This window comes from Xiphias gladius, chromosome 10 (genome assembly GCF_016859285.1).
Source record: "Xiphias gladius isolate SHS-SW01 ecotype Sanya breed wild chromosome 10, ASM1685928v1, whole genome shotgun sequence".
NCBI classification, from domain to species: domain Eukaryota; kingdom Metazoa; phylum Chordata; class Actinopteri; order Istiophoriformes; family Xiphiidae; genus Xiphias; species Xiphias gladius.
The window spans coordinates 4,789,378-4,807,541 of NC_053409.1; the positions used below are offsets into that span (position 1 = coordinate 4,789,378).

Below are 18,164 nucleotides of genomic sequence, written 5' to 3' on the forward strand. Positions count from 1 at the left end.
CTGTCTGTCTCACTGTTATATTTGGAAATTTCATTAGAGAGTCATATTAGGGATTTTTGAGGGAAACCTAATGAATTTGCATGTTAATTGATGTCAGCATTGCCATGCACAGAGGTATCTTCTCTGTTTGTATCATGCTCCCCGCATGCTGGCTTTCTGTTTTTACATTTCGCTCTTCTCAAAAATGAATTATGCAAAGTAGCACCTTGGGAGGGAATCGGAATGGCTCATCTCATCAAAGAACTGCTGGAAATCAATGCAGCACTGCTGGGTGCGCCTGTTGGTGTGTAGAGGCGCTTGCATGTACCGTACATGTGCTTCTGTTGGTGTATGTGAGATGTGAATATTCATTTGAGTGTATGCATGTCTGTACCCATGTCTCTTTGGGAGTGTGTCTGCGTGTATATGCGAGTTTCATCCCTAGCCTACTTTTTGCTCTGCATCTCTGTATGTATGCATGTGTCGTTCTCCTCCCTGTCTGCCTCAGCCTAACGCTCCCTTTAATTGGAGAAGCTCGCTGGCCGACCCAGCATCACACACTCCGCGACAGCTTGAGCGCTGGATAATTTGGGCTGTATCTGGGCCTGTCTCTTTATGGGCATTAGTGTATATACACTGCAAGCATGGAAGAAAGAAAAGAGGATTTGCATCAACAGCCAGTGTGCCCTGGTTGTATGCACTGCAGACAAATCACAGCTCCACAGTAAGACAGGCAACAGTGGTCTTACGTTGCACCACAGTGCCATCTAGTGACTGATTGTTGCATTACAAGAATATACCCTGCCAACTCCCTGAATGTTCTGTACTCGCAGGCACACAGGAATACTCTGTGAACATGTACATACCTGCGAGCGATCCCACAAACACACACACATACACACACACATACACACACAGAACCTGTTGATTTGGCACTGAGTCATTATTTCACATTCTATTTCACATTCTATTTTCTACCTCTGTTAGACTGACAGGTGAGGTTCAATAGTCAGGCAGTGTGTGCACTCAATTAAACAAGACACTATGGGCTGACAGGTGTGCATGTATAGGGTAGGTATGTGTGTGTGTGTACATGTGTATGTGCATGTATGTATGTGTATGTGAAAAAAACAGGGTAAGGAAAGTGAGGGAAAAAGAAACTCTAAAATCCGAGTTTTCATCATGTGGCAGTTCATAAAATGCATTCCGACTTTCAGACTGCTGAGTACACGTGTTTTTTAATACGTGCATCCAAGCACAATTTCTTAAAAATGTATAATGATGGAGTGACAAAAAATCCCTCTTTATCTCTCTCCTCCCCTTTCATCTCTTCCTCCTCTTTTCTCTCTGTTCCCTCCCAACCTCAGCCGGATGACCTGGATCCCTTCCATGACCTGCTGGAGGACCGCTCCTACACCACAGATGTTAACATGCCCAGCCCCAAGCCCAAGTATATCCAGTGCAAGGAGAGTAAGAAGGACCTGATAACGTAAGAGCCCTCCTACTCTTCCCAACATCCCAGTGTTCTTCCTATCCAACTGACCCCACTTGCTTCTCCCCACTCATGCTCTGCTTTTCTCCCAATCTTACTTCTTTCTTTTGTCTTCATCCTTCTTTGTGCTTCAGTTAACCTCAGAGAACCACCTTTCTTTCTCTCTCCCTCCCCCATCCTGTGCTGCTGCCAGTGGCTTGCTATATGACGTTTATTTAACAGCTTTATCCATTTGTCCACACTGATCTTAGAGCTGGTAGCTCCTAGTTTCCCTCTTTTGATGCTTTATCTTTATAAGACACAACAGTAGTTGTCAGTATCATGCCATATCAAGCGTAGCTGAGCTCAGGAACCACAATATTTTTTACAGACAGTGAAGCTAAACTGGAAACAATGAAAACCAAAAAATCAGAGACAACCTCTTTTTTTCTCTAATTTTCACATTTTCTTCTCCTTCCCTTTGGGATTATAAATCTGTCTATTTTTCCGGTGGCAGATGTCCCACACCGGGGTGTGATGGAAGTGGTCACTTGACGAGCAATTTCGCCTCACATCGAAGGTGTGACTTGTTTCTCCTGGTGGATTCTAAGTCTATTTCTCTTTATTGTTTTCAGCTTACCTCGACTATGCTGTCAAACACCTGTAGGCAGAATGTCTCTTTCTGTTATTTGTTAGCCATTTGACTATTGGCAACTTGACATCCTAGAACAATGGTATCATAAGATAATAAATTTATACTAAATAAATAATAAGACTAAATTAATTAAAATATGGATACATGCTAATTTTTAAACTAAGCCCTGGGACAAAATTATTTCTCAATGGGTTATGTGTAAAGCCTTCTAAGCTGACGTTATTCAGTCCTCCAAGCCCTTCCCATAGTGCAATTCAGACTAAGCATTTACCATTCAGAGCAAGAGGACTTAAGCGGAATTGATGAGTGTTACAGTGTGAGATGAGTCTGCAAGGACTGAATGATATAATTGAGGAAGCTGACATGGTTGCATGTAGAGGAGATTTCCCCTGAACAAGCTCCCAATTCTGACTAAGTTCTAGTCTTCCGTCTCTTTAATTTAATATTTTTTATTCACTCAGTCCTGTTTGAATACAGTGCAGAGCAGAACATGCATGAAAAAAGTCCTCCTTGTTGTTACATATGAATACAAATACTCCGAGGGTTAATATTTTCTAATCAACTCCCTGCACTTGCATCATGGCTTTTTTGCATTTCCTGATTGATGTTTTATGTATGCTTTTTTTGTATTTGTAGAAATGATTGCAGGCTGAGAGTGCTTTGTGTCACAGTGGTTGGGGTGTGTTGTCATTTTGGTGAAACTAATGTACCACTGGTGTATTTTTCAGTCTCTCAGGTTGCCCTTTAGCTGATAAAAGCATTCGAAGTATGCTGGCCAACAACGCACAAGAGCTCAAGTAAGACGTGAGAGGACTCGCTGATATAATATACTGATATGTATGATTTGTATATCTTGGTCATTCTGCCTAGCATAAGGTCAGCCTTATTAGTGTTAGTTCATGTAAGTGCTAAAAGTTGTAAAAAACCAACAATGAATTGATCCTACCAAAAAATATTGTTTTTGTATCCAAAGCCTGATATATCTTAGTCCTCTGTGCTATAGAGCTCCATTGTTGTTCAAAAACTATTAAAAACATATCACTGAGCCACGCTATTGCACTGGGTGACACGTTCCTACATTACCATGAACGTACACACCATAGTTTATTTTGATACAATGCCACATACGACGTCCTCCTGCCCCAAATACCCACAAGACATTTAATGTGTATTAATCCTCCACTCAAAATATTTAGTCTTTTTTTTTAAATAAAGCTATATACCAGTTTTAAATTTTAAAGTCTTCAGTAGTAACCAAGAAGAGACTGGCTAAAACATTGTTGGTATTTATGACAGTAAGAAAAATATAGAATATCCCCAGCCTTATTCCTAACCAATCTATTAATTATAACCAGGGAAATACAGTGAGTTGCCTAGAACCTCCTGAACCCCTCAAAATAATTTTTTTTGGGGGGTACTCAAAAACCTAAGCTAGATAATTTGTATTTATTTTACCTTAAAGGTAAGGAATGTTGAAATCTTAAAAGGTTCAGCAGCACAGAAAAACTGACAGTGAACAAGCAGAAAATTTACACTATATCTTGCCTATGCTGTAGCCACTGGCCTGGACAATCCTGGAATCACCTGTTATAGTTGTAAGAACTAAAGATATAACTTATTTACTGTATATTTATATATTTATTTAATCTTAATAGCTCTGGGTATTGGAAATTCTTAAGATATTGCACTTCTGCTCCAGGCCCTGAGCCCTTTTTGTTTTTTCTGCCCCAGGTGCCCGACACCAGGGTGCGATGGTTCGGGACATATCACTGGCAACTACGCCTCACACAGAAGGTACATACACACCTCCTACAGCATACATACATGAACCAATTCCTCCCTTTTCTCAACAAATCTCAAACACACACACACACACACACACACACACACACACACACACACACACACACACACACACACACAATCACACACACACACACACACACACACACACACACACACACACACACACACTTTATTCTTCAACTTTGTAACATTGTCATTTTTTTAACAGTCTCTCAGGGTGTCCGCGAGCCAGGAAAAGTGGGATAAAGATCATCCACAGTAAAGAGAACAAGGAGGACCAGGAGCCTATCAGGTACAATACAGACACTGATCATCAGTCTTCTGTCTCCCTTTAAAATCTTGATACTGATACAACCTGCTACCAACACAGCTCATTGTTCTCAACTTACTTTACACATTTCCCATGTGAAATATGAAAAATAACATATGATTTTACTTTTCCTGTTCTTAAATTATGCAAGGAAACTGTGTCAATGGGAAAAAGGAGCAATGTTCTGATCAGAAATCAGGACATTGCTCTTTGACATGCACTGATGCAAACAAGAATAAATTAGTATTAGCTCTGACAAGACAAATGTGCTATGAGTGTAAAGTTTCAATTCAAATCTAAAGGTTGCAGGGGAAACTTCAAAAGTGCAGGCTTGTAGCAGTTTAAAGGGGGGATTCTGCAGTCTCCAGTGAACTGCAGACACCTAGTTATAAAAAGACAGAGAGGCAAACAGAGAGGGAGAGATAGAGGCAGAGAGAAATTGATTGGACTCTACCTAAATTCCACAATGGGCTTCTCAGGCCTCAGCCCTGCAGCTGCATTGATTTCTGCTGGTGCAGCAACACACTTTAGCCATTCTTGATCATGTCATTTTGTTGGATTCTGAGGACAGTTTGCCACAGGTATCCCTGTCAGTATGTTCTTTTGACATTCAAATATCTCTGTAAAATATTGAAATTCACTATTAATTAAAAAGAATCAAGAATCTAAAGAATCAGGAGAATGAAAACACAAGAATGAAACACAAACAAAAGTCCAAGACAATATTAATACCATGGGGGAGGGTCTTGCTTATTTAAAACATGAAACATTAGGTTCAGCCTCCCTCCCCAGCCCAATAATTTTCATATAGTTCCTAACCTGTTCTGCTGCCACTATGACATGCAGCACAAAACTGCCCTCAACAGGCCCTCCCTGCTGGACATTATACATTCCTGGATGACAGTCAATTGGGCTCCTAAAAATTGTTACAGAACAGATTGGTGGATGTTAGCCTCAACAGCACAGCTCTGAATTTATTTGCTGCCAGATTAGGCTCCCAGGCAACTGATGTGGTGTTGTGAGCAGATATCTGGTTCAGGCGACTGAAACATTTATGCCTTGAACTGGTATCCAAAGTTTCCCTCAGAAGATAAGGAAAGGTGCAGTCCAGGGAGAGGTTAGCAAGAATGCAAAGCACTTTCTAGAGCAGTATTTCTTACACCATCATGAGTCATCACCCAAAGTAATTCACACATCTGTAGAGAGTAAAATGTTACAGGCAAGCTTTCATTAGTTTAAATCCAATGCTGAGATTTCAATTCAATTCAATTCAATTTTATTTATATAGCGCCAAATCATAACCTACATTATCTCAAGGCACTTTACAGAGTAAGGTCAAGACCTTACAATATTATAGAGAGAAACAAAAGAGATTTAATTTACCCTGCAGCCTAAAAAAGGTTTAAGCGTTCACTAGTAAAAGTGATGGACAAAGGGAGAAAAAAGAAATTTAATCGTGAAACTAAGAAATAACCAGTTAACAAGATTTTCTTGGAAAAAATGAATTTATTCATAATTAGTGCTCCTAAAATATATCATCAGTACTTGGACACAGAGATTCAGCAACAAGGGCAGTACCTGAGGAACCAAAACTATTGACTAACTTGAAAAGTAGGAAACAACTCCATCTGTGGATTAAATTATGGTTTAAGAATTGAGAATTAAGAAATTGAAAATTTTTGACTATTTTAGGTTCAGAAAACACACTGAGGGTGTTAAAGGCAGTGGAACAGTCTTATGAAAACAATGTTTTGGCAGTGGTGAATGATTCCTCAACATTCTGATAGTATAGAATATCTTTGAAGAATGGTGTTCCATCCTTCCAGTAGTTTCAGAAAACACAAAGCTGTGGTGGCCCAAAACCTTACTAAGACAATTGATGTTGGTTTTTACTTTAGTTTGTCACCTGTCTGTATCATCTTATAGAGGTATATTGATAGAGTCAAGCAAATGGGAAGCTGATCCTAGATTATACATTTTCTCATTTTAAATGGGTAAACGATCCAAATATGGGACACTGAAAGGTGATAAACAGATTAGATTGTGATATTATCACAGTGGTCAATAAATTCTGTTCTTATTCATTGTAGGGAGGTCTGAACTCAAATAAACATGTATAAAAACACTGTTTATACAATTTTTTAACTGTCACCGCTCTTCATTGTGGCACATTTTTGCTATCTGTATTGGAAAAATAACTTTATATTGGAAGCAGTGCAATGTAACTTACTCTGGCCATTCCGGGTTAAGATTTTGGAAGGCCTGCTTGGATGGATTAGTTAAGCAAATTCCTTTGACTTCTGATCTATATTTACAAGGGGAAATTCTATCAAATATATTCAAATACTGCATACAATACCCCCTCTATCTTTTATTGCAGACAGAAAGCCATGGAGTTGGATTAAAACCAGCTATTTGCAGACACATCTGATAGTTTCACAGCTGATGCTAGCTTTAGTCATTCAGTCAAATCCATTTCACTGGGTGTGACATTTGGAATAATTTACTGCCTCATTGCATCCGATTAACACTGGTTTTGATGCACAGTCAGCATTCCAAAAGTGTGATAAGGCTGCCATCTGGGACAAATTTAAAATAAGATTATCATATCTTTGTTTATATCAAAGCAAAGGGGATAACTGGAAACAGAAAAAATGAAATATGCCATAGTGTATGAATTTGTAAGCAAATGAAGGTTGTGGTTAAATGCATAGATGTGAGTTAAACATTTAAAATGAATCAAACCATTGAATAAGTTTCCTCTGAGAACATTTCCCTCTTTCCCCCTAGGTGTCCAGTCCCAGGTTGTGATGGTCAGGGACATGTGACAGGGAAGTATGCATCCCACAGAAGTGCATCTGGATGCCCCATAGCAGCCAAGAGACAAAAGGATGGCTATCTAAACGGCATTCAGTTCACATGGAAGTCTGGCAAGACAGAGGGCATGTCCTGCCCTACACCAGGCTGTGATGGCTCAGGCCATGTCAGCGGCAGTTTCCTGACACATCGGAGGTGGGTCAAGGGAACATGGCTGCAGTACTAAATAACTTATGTAATTTAATTTTAAGGCCCCTTCCACTCAAAAATGTGTGTTTCTTATAGTTTTTGCTTCACTGTGCAGAATGATGCTATTCATTTGCTGAAGACAAAGTTTTTCTGTGCTCATCGTAAATATTAGTCCAAAGCCCCCAGAGAACTTGTAATTTTCAGTAATCTTAGATACAACAATCAAAGTTTGCAATAAAACATCCTTATATATTATTTAGTAAGAGTCTAGCTCTCAAAAACCAGCTAATGTGATCCTTAAAGACTGTGTGGGTGTGGTTTGATCATATTTAATTGAGTTTTCTGTCAATTAAACGAACAACCCACCAACTGCCATCAGATTTGGATTAAAATATAAAACTAAAATATGTCAAATTAACAACAGAAATGTCTCGTGAAATAACAACAACAGTTCAAAAGAGACCCTAGTTATTAAGGTAGCTGATTGAGAACATAGCTTTTCAGGGCCTTTAAGATGTATACCTATAAGCATGTTTTTTTGACATCACAATTAGTTTGAAAGCCAATCACAGTACAATATGCAACTTCCACAAGTGATATGAAAACTTGAAACCTGTGCACATACGCTGAGAATGGACTTTTCAGTGTAGTGGGAGATGTCTTGTGTGTAGTTGTAAGAATTTTTAACACGGTAATTGAGCTTTTGTTTGGAAAAAACAAATTAAGTACAAATTGTTATTCAAAGAAGAGTATTTTTATGTATCCGAAACATATCTCCAGTGTATTTTTAAATATAACCAATATAATACAATTAAAGAAATATGCAGATTTCCTGGATCACGACATATGGGGCAAGGTATATGTTGCCAACTATAGTCTAAACCTTCTTTCTGTAACAAAAATACAGTAATTGAAGACTACAGATGTAGTTTAACATTCTATTCCTACTTCGGAACTTACAAGAAAGGATATGAACAATGATTCAGTATGGTTGATACACCAAGCTTTGAAGGGGCATTCCATCGACCTTACACATTAAGAGTGGCTTACCTGTCATGAGGAGTGAGCACTACTCTGCCTCTGAAAATAGTTGTATTTTGTCTTCTGTAGGCTCTGAAATAGTTTTTTTCAAGTCTGAGAAAATAACCCCTGATGTTATCAGGGTATGTTGGCTTGGGTTTAGAGACTACAAACCCTTAACAGAAAGCCTGCGTAGCAAACTAGCAGTGTGGAGTTTGAAAGACATGGGGGTTTACCAGTCCAGGAAGGTCTAACAGAAAGATGTGATTGGTTGCATTATGGGTGCTGTAGGATCAAGTGTTTTTGGAGTTTGACCCATTTACTACTAGTTGACCAAAAGTTAGGGTATCTTGGCCTCTGCAGCATCAATTTTGACCACTCTTTTTCCATGTCTTTTTTGTGAGTCCCCAAACTACATTTAAGTGCAATACTAAATTGCTGTAGTACCCCTTTAAGACTGACAGTGATGGAATATTGCTTCTCAACCTCTCTCTATATAAAACCCAACAGTCTATAAACTACATTGGTTCATTGTGTGTGTAGAATATAGTAAAACAGTCCTTCCTTCTTGTTGCTGCCTCCAGTCTGTCGGGTTGTCCACGTGCCACCTCCGCCATGAGGAAAGCCAGGCTCTCTGGAGTGGAAATGCTAACAATAAAGCAGCAACGTGCCAGCAACGGTAACTACAACTACCACTCACCCACACAATACAGCCAATCAGGAGCATGGATGTGGAATGATTTTCTGTACAGAGTTTCATATTCTAAACCAATCAGGAGGGTTTGTGAGTGTGGCGAGCAGCAACAAAGTAAAGGCTTAAATTGGAAATAAACTGCCATTCAGGAGAAGGGTGTAAATAATGAGAAGAGTACCTTCAATCTGGAAGAACAGAGCTGGGCTTACATGGCAGTAATTATACATATAATAGCTGAGCTAGCTTCTAGTTGTGTTCTCCATCTGTTTTTGCTAGCCCTTCAACAAGGACTGCAGTGAATTTCAATGCTTCATGAAGGAATGTGACAAGATCATAATGTAATTTGTCTGTGAGATTGTTGAGGCTTAGTCAGCTAAAATGACCTGACACAGTTCTAGTGTAAAGGGGAAGACAGTCACACACAATGTCCAGCAGAATTCTTACTTTGCTAGAGTCACTTTTAATTACTTCAGTCTAAGCATAAAGGCTGTTAATCTAAGTTATGACTGAGGTTTTGCAGTAAAGTGTCGGTGCTAATGCTGCTCCTCCTCTGTAGGGCTGGAGCATGAAGAGGAGATCAAACAGCTGGATGAGGAAATCAAAGATTTAAGTGAATCTAATTCACAAGTGGAGGCAGACATGATCAAACTTCGAACGCAGGTAAATCACTTCCTGTCTGCTACATCCATCGGCCTGTGTGTATCTGAGTCAGCAGTGGTGTTTACCTGTCTGTGAATACAACATACTGTAACATCCTGTTATCCACCCTTCCTTTCCTCAGATTACAACAATGGAGTCCAACCTGAAGTCCATAGAGGAGGAAAACAAGGTGATTGAACAGCAAAATGAATCTCTCCTGCATGAGCTGGCCAACCTCAGCCAGTCACTGATTAACAGTTTAGCTAATGTCCAGCTCCCTCATATGGTAAGGGTCACCAGGAACGGCAAGCCAGCAAGTTGCAGAATATAGCTAACTATAGCATTATAGCAGCTTATTCATTTATTTGTGTATTTAACCACAGCCTATTGTGCATGCTTAGTCAAAAATGTGGAGCATTGCTTGTCTTTCCAAACAGTGAGGGGGAGTTGTGAAATTAGATTTGACTGGGCATGTAGTTTTTTCACAGCAGTAGCAACTCCAAGAACTGAAAATCATTTCTACATTCAACTGTTCACATTAAACAAAAGTGTATACAGTATATATTGAGGTTTTGTCTGTTTTTTCAGAGAGGTATGATTATTAAAGGCTTTATTGTAGAGTATATTGCAACTAGGTTGAATTTTCCAAAGAAATATATTCATTTTAATTCTGACTGTGGACATTTTTGAGGATGAAAACCTGTTTTTTGTAGAATTATCACTGACAAAATATCCAGGTGCTTCAAACACCGTATTCTCTCTGCTATCATTCTATCTTTTTTATTTTGACTTTTGAAGATAACACAAAAAGAGATGCCAACAGTGTCATAGTAATCACACACTATTTTCCCTGTTTTATCCTTCACAATGCCATTCTCTCACAATATCCTCTTCCATAATGGATAAGTTACCATTCACAGACAAAGGAATGAATTAAAGCTCAGTTAAAAATCCTTGGCTAAGTGGCAAGACATTTTTATAATCACATCCTCTTTTATATTTAGGCAGTTAAGATTTAAAAAAAAAATGTTGATGACATTGGAGTGAAATGAATTTAAGTGCTTAGAATTTTACAAATAATACCTCCTCATAACACCAGTGGGCCACTCTTATGCCATGGGTTGGGCTAGCTCTGCCTTTGTGTTAATGTCTTGTATGTCCTCATCTATGTCCAGCTTCTATTTTTCCAGTTAAATTGAGGTTTTCTGTATAAGGCAGATTATCAGATACTGCCAGCTAGTGTTTATAAATGAGAATAACAACTTAGTTTCTCAAAGCAAGCTAACAGAAATGTGTCGCTACTTTCCTTCCATAGAAACCACTGGCACACAAAGAACCTCCTATAAGGAATAACAACTGCTTACAGTTGCACCAGCAAGTAAGTCAATTACTCACTATATCATTTAAATTGCTTTGTTTATGCTCTGTATTTCAATATCACCTCCTCTCTAAATGATGGCATTGTTATGCCAGCAACGAAAGGCCAATGTTTTTGAATCTTAAAAGCAAATGAATACATTATTGAAATTTAAATACCACTGAATTCATGTGGTTTGAATTCCCTCTTTGAAAAAAAATAACCAGATATTAAGTATTGGGTTTTTTTGTCGTTGTTTTTTTTGTTTTGTTTGTTTGTCTTTTGGGGTATTGAGGATAATTAATTGTGCCCGATGGAATCAAGGAATCAATCAGATCTCTGTCCTATCAGGTTACATTGTGTCAGTTATGTGATCTAAGAGAATTATTGATGTTGGCACTCAGCTTTGCGTCGAAGTTATCCCAGTAGTCATTCACAGTACTGCAATTTTTAAAAAAAGATGCGGCCCATTTTCCCTATAGACCACAGCTCTAAAAGAGACGTCTGTGAAACTGTTGACAGAACACCTGGAACTGCAAAAAACTACAATTACTCTTTGTTTTATGAAATTTTAGACCATGGATGTTTTATACTTACCTATTGTAACTTTCTCAGAGCCTAGACAAATGGTTTTGAAGTGTGTGATGTCATCCTACTTTAAAGTCTATCGGCTGAGTGAGACCACATGGGCAGAGCCATCAGGAAAAACACCAATATGTATGTGTGGTGGGCCGCAACATGCAGTAAACCCAGAAACTTTTTTGTTTTATGTACTTGGTGAGCATTTTTGATTCAAGTGAATGAGTGCCATGGATTGGTAATGCTCAGTATTCAGTAGTTCTATTCAGTTAGTCATTCAGTGTATTATCATGGCCTATATTTGCTCATTTCATTTCATGTGACATATGTGTGACAAGGGTTTCAAGTTATTTTTTTTCACACACGTGCTCCTGTTTTTTTTTCTAATTGTTACTGTGAAAGTAGTTTGCTTTATTCGTAACACTGAATTACTCAACAACACAGTGGATGGCAGACAATGCAGCATTTTAACTGGCAATCATTTCTTCACATGTTGAGACACAACTCAGAAAAATTCATTAAATGGGTATATTTGCACATACTTCTTATTGAAACTTTAGATATGTGATGAGAAGACCTGATAAGAAGATTTTAGGACACCTCCCTAAAATCATCTCCCTCACCTCTGTGTTCCTCTAATAGCCTCCATGTTGTGTCTTTGGTCCTGCAGGAGCCAATAAGCGAGCAGAACTTTGATGCCTATGTGACCACTCTAACAGATATGTACACAAATCAAGACCAGTACCAGAGTCCAGAAAACAAAGTCCTCTTGGAAAACATCAAGCAAGCTGTTCAAGGGATCCAAGTGTAAGCATTCAGTAAAAGGAGATTTTTTTCCCCAAAGCAGGTGTGGGTGGTGTATCAAATCCACATATAAACAGGCAGTGATGGTTCGATCTCCTTGGTTCGGTGCAGTAACTTATATGGTGTTATATATTTTAAATTCTGTTCTCTCAAAAAAAGAGGTATTATGCTTAGAAAGACCTCAAGATAATTTCTTTCTGTCTTTCTTTTCCTTTTCGGTATTGCTTTGAAGAAGAACTTAAAAAGAGTAAACCGCAAAATAGTTTTTGAGGACATTCACATTTTGTACGTTTTCATATGAGCTGACATAGTGTCATGTAATGTTTCTAGCTGCTCATGTATGCACATTTTTAGTGTATATTTCTGAACAGTAAGCTAATGATAATGGAACGTGGGTTCTTTTTATTGTTTGACAAGAAAGCATTTTAAATTTAAAAACTGGACAGTGAAATACAAATGGGTGATTTTGGAATTGATGATTTTAGATGTTTTCTTCTTCTTCTTCTTCTTCTTCTTCTTCTTCTTCTTCTTCTTCTTCTTCTTCTTCTTCTTCCTCCTCCTCCTCCTCTCCTTCTTCTTGCGTGTAGATTGTTCAAGAACAAGAAACTTTCTGACAATGCTTCAGAAACATTTGTGTTTTGTTTTGATGAAAAAAAAATGTGTAGCTGTAGGTGGGGGCGCTTTTAATTGGTGCTGTAAATGAGTCCAGAGAAGAAACTGACCTGATGTATGTATGAATGTATGTATGAACAGTTATATTGTAAACATCACTACACGGAAACCTGATGGTGGAAATCCCATTATCTAGGAGAGTCAGTTAATTCCTAGAGGAACACATCTGTGCGGTGCATGCATGATCACATGCTCATCCTTAGACTAATCTCAAATAGAAATGATGTGTAAAGACAATGACCTAGACCACAATCTAGCCTTTCTGGTATCAAATCTACTCAATCTCGAGACCTGTGTTGCTAGGATCAAGAAATGTCTCAGCAATATAATAATTAAATCATTTGTTTATAGTAGGTACAGGAAGCAATCTGCAAAGGAAAAAAAGGTTGGGTATATGCAATTTCTTGTTTATAAGCATAGCGGGGTAACATGAATCTTTTTAATATAACCTATGTAAAATATTGATTTTTATACAAATCTTTTAATACAAAAGTCTTTTTAAAAAAAGAGGAGGGAAACTGGACATTGAAATGTAGAAGGGAAAGTATATGAGTTCCACTTTTTTTTCTGTACAAGTTTGCACAGGGACACCTTCGTTTCCATGTTTTGATGTTCTTACAGGAACTAAAAGCAGTACCCGAGCACCTAAAAGGAGGGTTAAAGAGGGTTTTGTAAAGAGTATTTATAGAGTATGACAGCGGGACTTACAGGGTCACTGTCCCCACTTATGTGCCAGTAGACTATTTGCACTTGTCCTTGAAGATATTATCCTTACGTACGGCGGCGTGCAATTTTCCAGGTGACCTCTTTGGCACACGATTGGAGCAACGAACTGCTTGGAGCCACTGTAGGTGTTGATTTAGTACCACTGAGAGAGGAAGAACAGGGACTTGAAATCAGAGAAGAGGATGATTATAACCATAGCAGTTATACTGTAGGCTATTATCAAGTGTAAAAACATTAACAATGTTATTTCATTTTTGCTATGTTTTAGGAAGATGAAGTTATCCCCCAGCAGCACTTTATATCTAATCACTGTACAAAGGATTAAATAGTCAATCAATTCAAGGTTTTAAAAAAAGCAGAAGAAAAGGTCTGGTGAAATGAGACCTTCGAGGGTTGATACAATCCGGCGTAACGTCCTTATGCCTGACTGTATGCACCCCTCCATTCTGTTGTTCTAGTTGTTAGCGATCGTGTTCAGAATTTGCCTTTTTGAGAGCTAATGCAAAAGGTGCTTGTCGTTCACCTAATTCAAACTCATCTATTGTACTTTACTGTCCTCTTCAGGACTCTACTACCCATCATCCATGACTGCATAGGCCTTTTTCCACAGCATCTTGTCTGCAGCTTTTTGCCAATATAGTAATGCTTCAGTAGAGTAATAGCTAGTACCAGTTTTTGAATTAATTCTCATTATCAGTAAAAATGGAAAAGGGGTTTTAAAGCACAAACTGGCCGCTCATCTGATGTTGGTACATAAATAACAAATCTGAAAAGAGTTATCTGTGACTATCTATAGGGAACACAAAAAGGTTGTCAAGTATTTAGAATGCTGACTTTTCATATAAATTATTGTGAATTCATCAGAGTTTTGTATTTTATTTGAGCCAATTCATTTTGAGATTGATTTCAGTGACCATTAACAAAGACAGGATTTTGTATAAACTATTGTGTTCTCTGTGGAACTGAAGTTTGATTTATTTTTGTACTACACAGCATGGATTTGTTGACATTTTAATTTTGCTATAAATGTGTGAGATCACAAGTTGCTGTGATATTTAATTTATAAATCGTGAACTTTGTACAATTTTTGTCATGCTGGATGTTGACACATCTTACTCTGAATAAAGAAAAAAATGTGTTGCCAGAGGCCTGTAAAATGATTTAGTTTGTGTGCTTATTACATATTGATAATTCAGAAACCATCTTCATTTTAATTCTTACTTTTACAATGAACTCTCCACCAGCAGATGTCAGCAAACCCAAACTACACAATACACTATTACACCACAGTTTTTGCAGTGCAACTGTCAAAGATGAATCATTACAGTGACTAAATGATGAAAAGCAGGTTAATATTCCAAAATTAAATGGAGTTAAAAAGATAACCACTGATTTGCAAGCTATCCTCAAATCATCATTTTGTTATTGCAAGCAAAATACAATTTTATTTTACTTGTTTTATTGAAATACCTCTGTGTGACTAGCTCATCATTTGGGAATCAGATGCAGTCAGTTCAGTTTGTCTTTTAGTTAAGATAATTCACTTCACAATGGAGCTATTAAAGAAGGCTACAAGGCCGTGATCTATATTAATCTTTCCTTCTCTCCTCGTCTCGTTCTCATTCCAGGGCATACCCCATCTTGTAATCTAGCAATTTAGTATCACTTTTTCTATAAAGTTAGGGGACGAACGAAAGACAGACAGTTTACACAGAATCCTGTATGTCACATGGAACTTGGCAGTGTACTTTCTTAGACACTCCCAGCATGGTAAACACTTTCAAACTGCACAGCCCTAATCTGTGACTGAGGCTTTCTGTTAAAAAGTTGTGGTCTTTATAAGCCCGTATTGAGTTTACTTAGGTGATGTCAGTTGAGTAATTTTCTCAGGCTCTCCCAGAGGCTGTTTTCATAGGCTGAGTAGTACTCCCTGTGACTATTAAACGACTTTTACTATATGTGTAAAACCTGTGAAGTGCAGTCTGTAAGTGTTGTGTTGTTTTGGCTCTACTTCAGCACATTGGATGTGGAATGAAACAGTGACTTTGCAGTTAAAAGGGTGACTTGCAGTTTTAAGGGTGTTTGGGGGACGTTTATCTGAAGGGTAGACAGTGTAGGAGCTGTAGCTATTTTGACCCTTGGCCTGTAATTATAAATCATTTTTCTTTTCATTACACAGATTTTTTTGCCTCTATTTGACAATACTTGACACATTGTACAGAAAAAAACAAAAAACATTGACAGAGAGAGGGGTAAGATATGCAACAGTAGTCCCCAGCAAGGAATCAAACCATGGATGTTGCAATTATGTGGTATGTGCTTTAGCTTTTGGGGCATTCCAAGAATGGTCTGAATACCTTTGCACCGTATGACATGACAGAGTACCATGACAAAGAACCTACTGCTATCTGCATGGTTAATTCCAAGCAACAAGTTTGTTTTCTACTTGTACTCATACTTGGATTACTAATAGGTCAGAAAGGGAACATATAACCTTGAGGTTCTAAGTGTCTGAGTTTATGTGTAAATATATTGTAAATTCTCGAAATACATTGTAAATTCTTGAATTTGGCACTAACACATTTGCATAGTGTGATTGTATGTATCTTTGAAAGGTCACAGGACCTTTATTACTGTATTTTTTTAAGGTTACCATTTTGATTTTTTGCCCTTATTTGACACTTGACAGTGTAGAGAAAGCCTGGAGACAAAGGGAGAGACAGGGGTATGACATGAAACAAAGGAACCCAACTGGGGACACTGTGAGTATGTGTTATGAACCTAACTATTTTGATACTGGGGTGCCTGGTTCTGTGTACAAAATTCCCTGTACTGTATTTTTAAACGTTGCAACATGTCTAAAGAGATAATGATCAAAGCCCTGATTTTCAGAAATGCAATGGTCACATATCAAGACCCAAGTATAACAATCCAAGATTTCATGTACATCTTTAATCAGGAAGAGTCTTCAGACTGACCTCTGTCAAGTATGTGCATAAAGAATACTGGAGAGTGTGCTGATGTGTATTCCTTTACCTAGCCAGTGTCCATAACATTTTGTACATATTCCTTATCTTCTTTGGGCTTCTGGACTTGCATTGTTCCACTTTTCATTAAGTGTTTTTTTAGTTTTCAGAGTAGCCAGTCTGTCTATGATCCTTGGCAAAAGCTTTGGCAGACTGGCATATTGCATAGCACACGGCCCATATCTAAATGTCAACAGCTGGGTGTCATCTTTCATTAGCCTTGCCCTTTGATTTTTAATTCTCTTTTTATATATATATTTTGTTGAGGTGAACATAATTTGGTGTAATTGGTTCGTCACCACCACTGTGGCTTACCCAGACAAATAGCCACAGCTCTCACTTCCACTACTGAAACATGAACAAATGCTAAGGAAAATATTAGTAAGTTGCCCACATGAAGGGAATATGTACATTGATGGGGTTTTCACTATAGCTATCTATAATGAAATACCACAGTCAAAAGAATATGTTGGTTTATTGGGGAAAACAGTATATGTTGAAACAGTGCTTCCCTAGCAGTCAGGAGCATGGATTCAATTCATTGCAATTCAATTTTATTTATATAAATCATAACAGAGGTTATCTCAGTGCACTTTTCACATAGAGCAGGCTTAGACCGTACTCTTTATAGTTATATTTAAAGAGACCCAACATTCCCACATGAGCAAGCACTTGGCGACAGGGGCAAGGAAAAACTCCCTTTTAACAGGTAAAAACCTTGAACAAAACCCAGCTCATGGTGGCTGGGTTGAGGGGGGGGGGCATAGCACTGTAGACGTATAACATAAAGATGTGTAACAATAATGAAACTAATAATAAAACAAAAAATTATAATAATTATAATATAATAATATAATTCCATATGAATGTGTGCAGAGGGAGAGGAAGAGGATGAGAGAGGAGCTTGTTGCATCATGGGAAGTCCCCCGGCAGTCTAGGTCTATAGCAGCATAACTAGAGGATGGTTCAAGCCAAGCCTGAGCCAGCCCTTACGATAAGCTTTATCAAAAAGGAAGGTTTTAAGCCTACTCTTAAACGTGGAGAGGGTGTCTGTGTCCCAGACCAAAACTGGAAGATGGTTCCATAGTAGAGGAGCCTGTGGCAGCACAGTGTTTTAGTGGGGTAATATGAGCTCTTTAAAATAAGATGGTGACTGGCTTTGTAGGTGAGGAGGAGGATTTTAAATTAAATTCTGAATTTTACAGGGAGGCATTGCAGAAAAGCAAACACAGGAGAAATGTGATCTCTTTTCCTAGTTCCTGTCAGTACTCACGCTTCAGCATGGAGAGTATTTAAAGATTTGTTGGGACAGCCTGATAATAAGGAATAAGGATGTGGAATGATACTAAGCAGATTTCCAGTCTGAGTTAATAGTACAATCAGCAGGCTGTATGTATATACAGTGAGCTACTGCGGTGGT

General features: G+C 38.2%; 1 protein-coding gene across 1 annotated transcript in view; it reads left to right on the top strand.

Annotated features, from left to right (window-relative positions):
• Nucleotides 1–12,510, top strand: part of myt1lb (myelin transcription factor 1-like, b) — a 92,409-nt gene extending 79,899 nt beyond the window's left edge. The window contains exons 15-23 of the mRNA XM_040137330.1: nucleotides 1,347–1,468; nucleotides 2,834–2,902; nucleotides 3,837–3,899; nucleotides 4,120–4,203; nucleotides 7,012–7,233; nucleotides 8,832–8,926; nucleotides 9,498–9,601; nucleotides 9,723–9,866; nucleotides 12,187–12,510. Of these exons, the coding sequence (XP_039993264.1) occupies nucleotides 1,347–1,468; nucleotides 2,834–2,902; nucleotides 3,837–3,899; nucleotides 4,120–4,203; nucleotides 7,012–7,233; nucleotides 8,832–8,926; nucleotides 9,498–9,601; nucleotides 9,723–9,866; nucleotides 12,187–12,327 (1,044 nt within the window). The 3' untranslated portion in view covers nucleotides 12,328–12,510. The remainder of the gene's footprint in view (nucleotides 1–1,346; nucleotides 1,469–2,833; nucleotides 2,903–3,836; nucleotides 3,900–4,119; nucleotides 4,204–7,011; nucleotides 7,234–8,831; nucleotides 8,927–9,497; nucleotides 9,602–9,722; nucleotides 9,867–12,186) is intronic.
• Nucleotides 12,511–18,164: the final 5,654 nt, after the last annotated feature.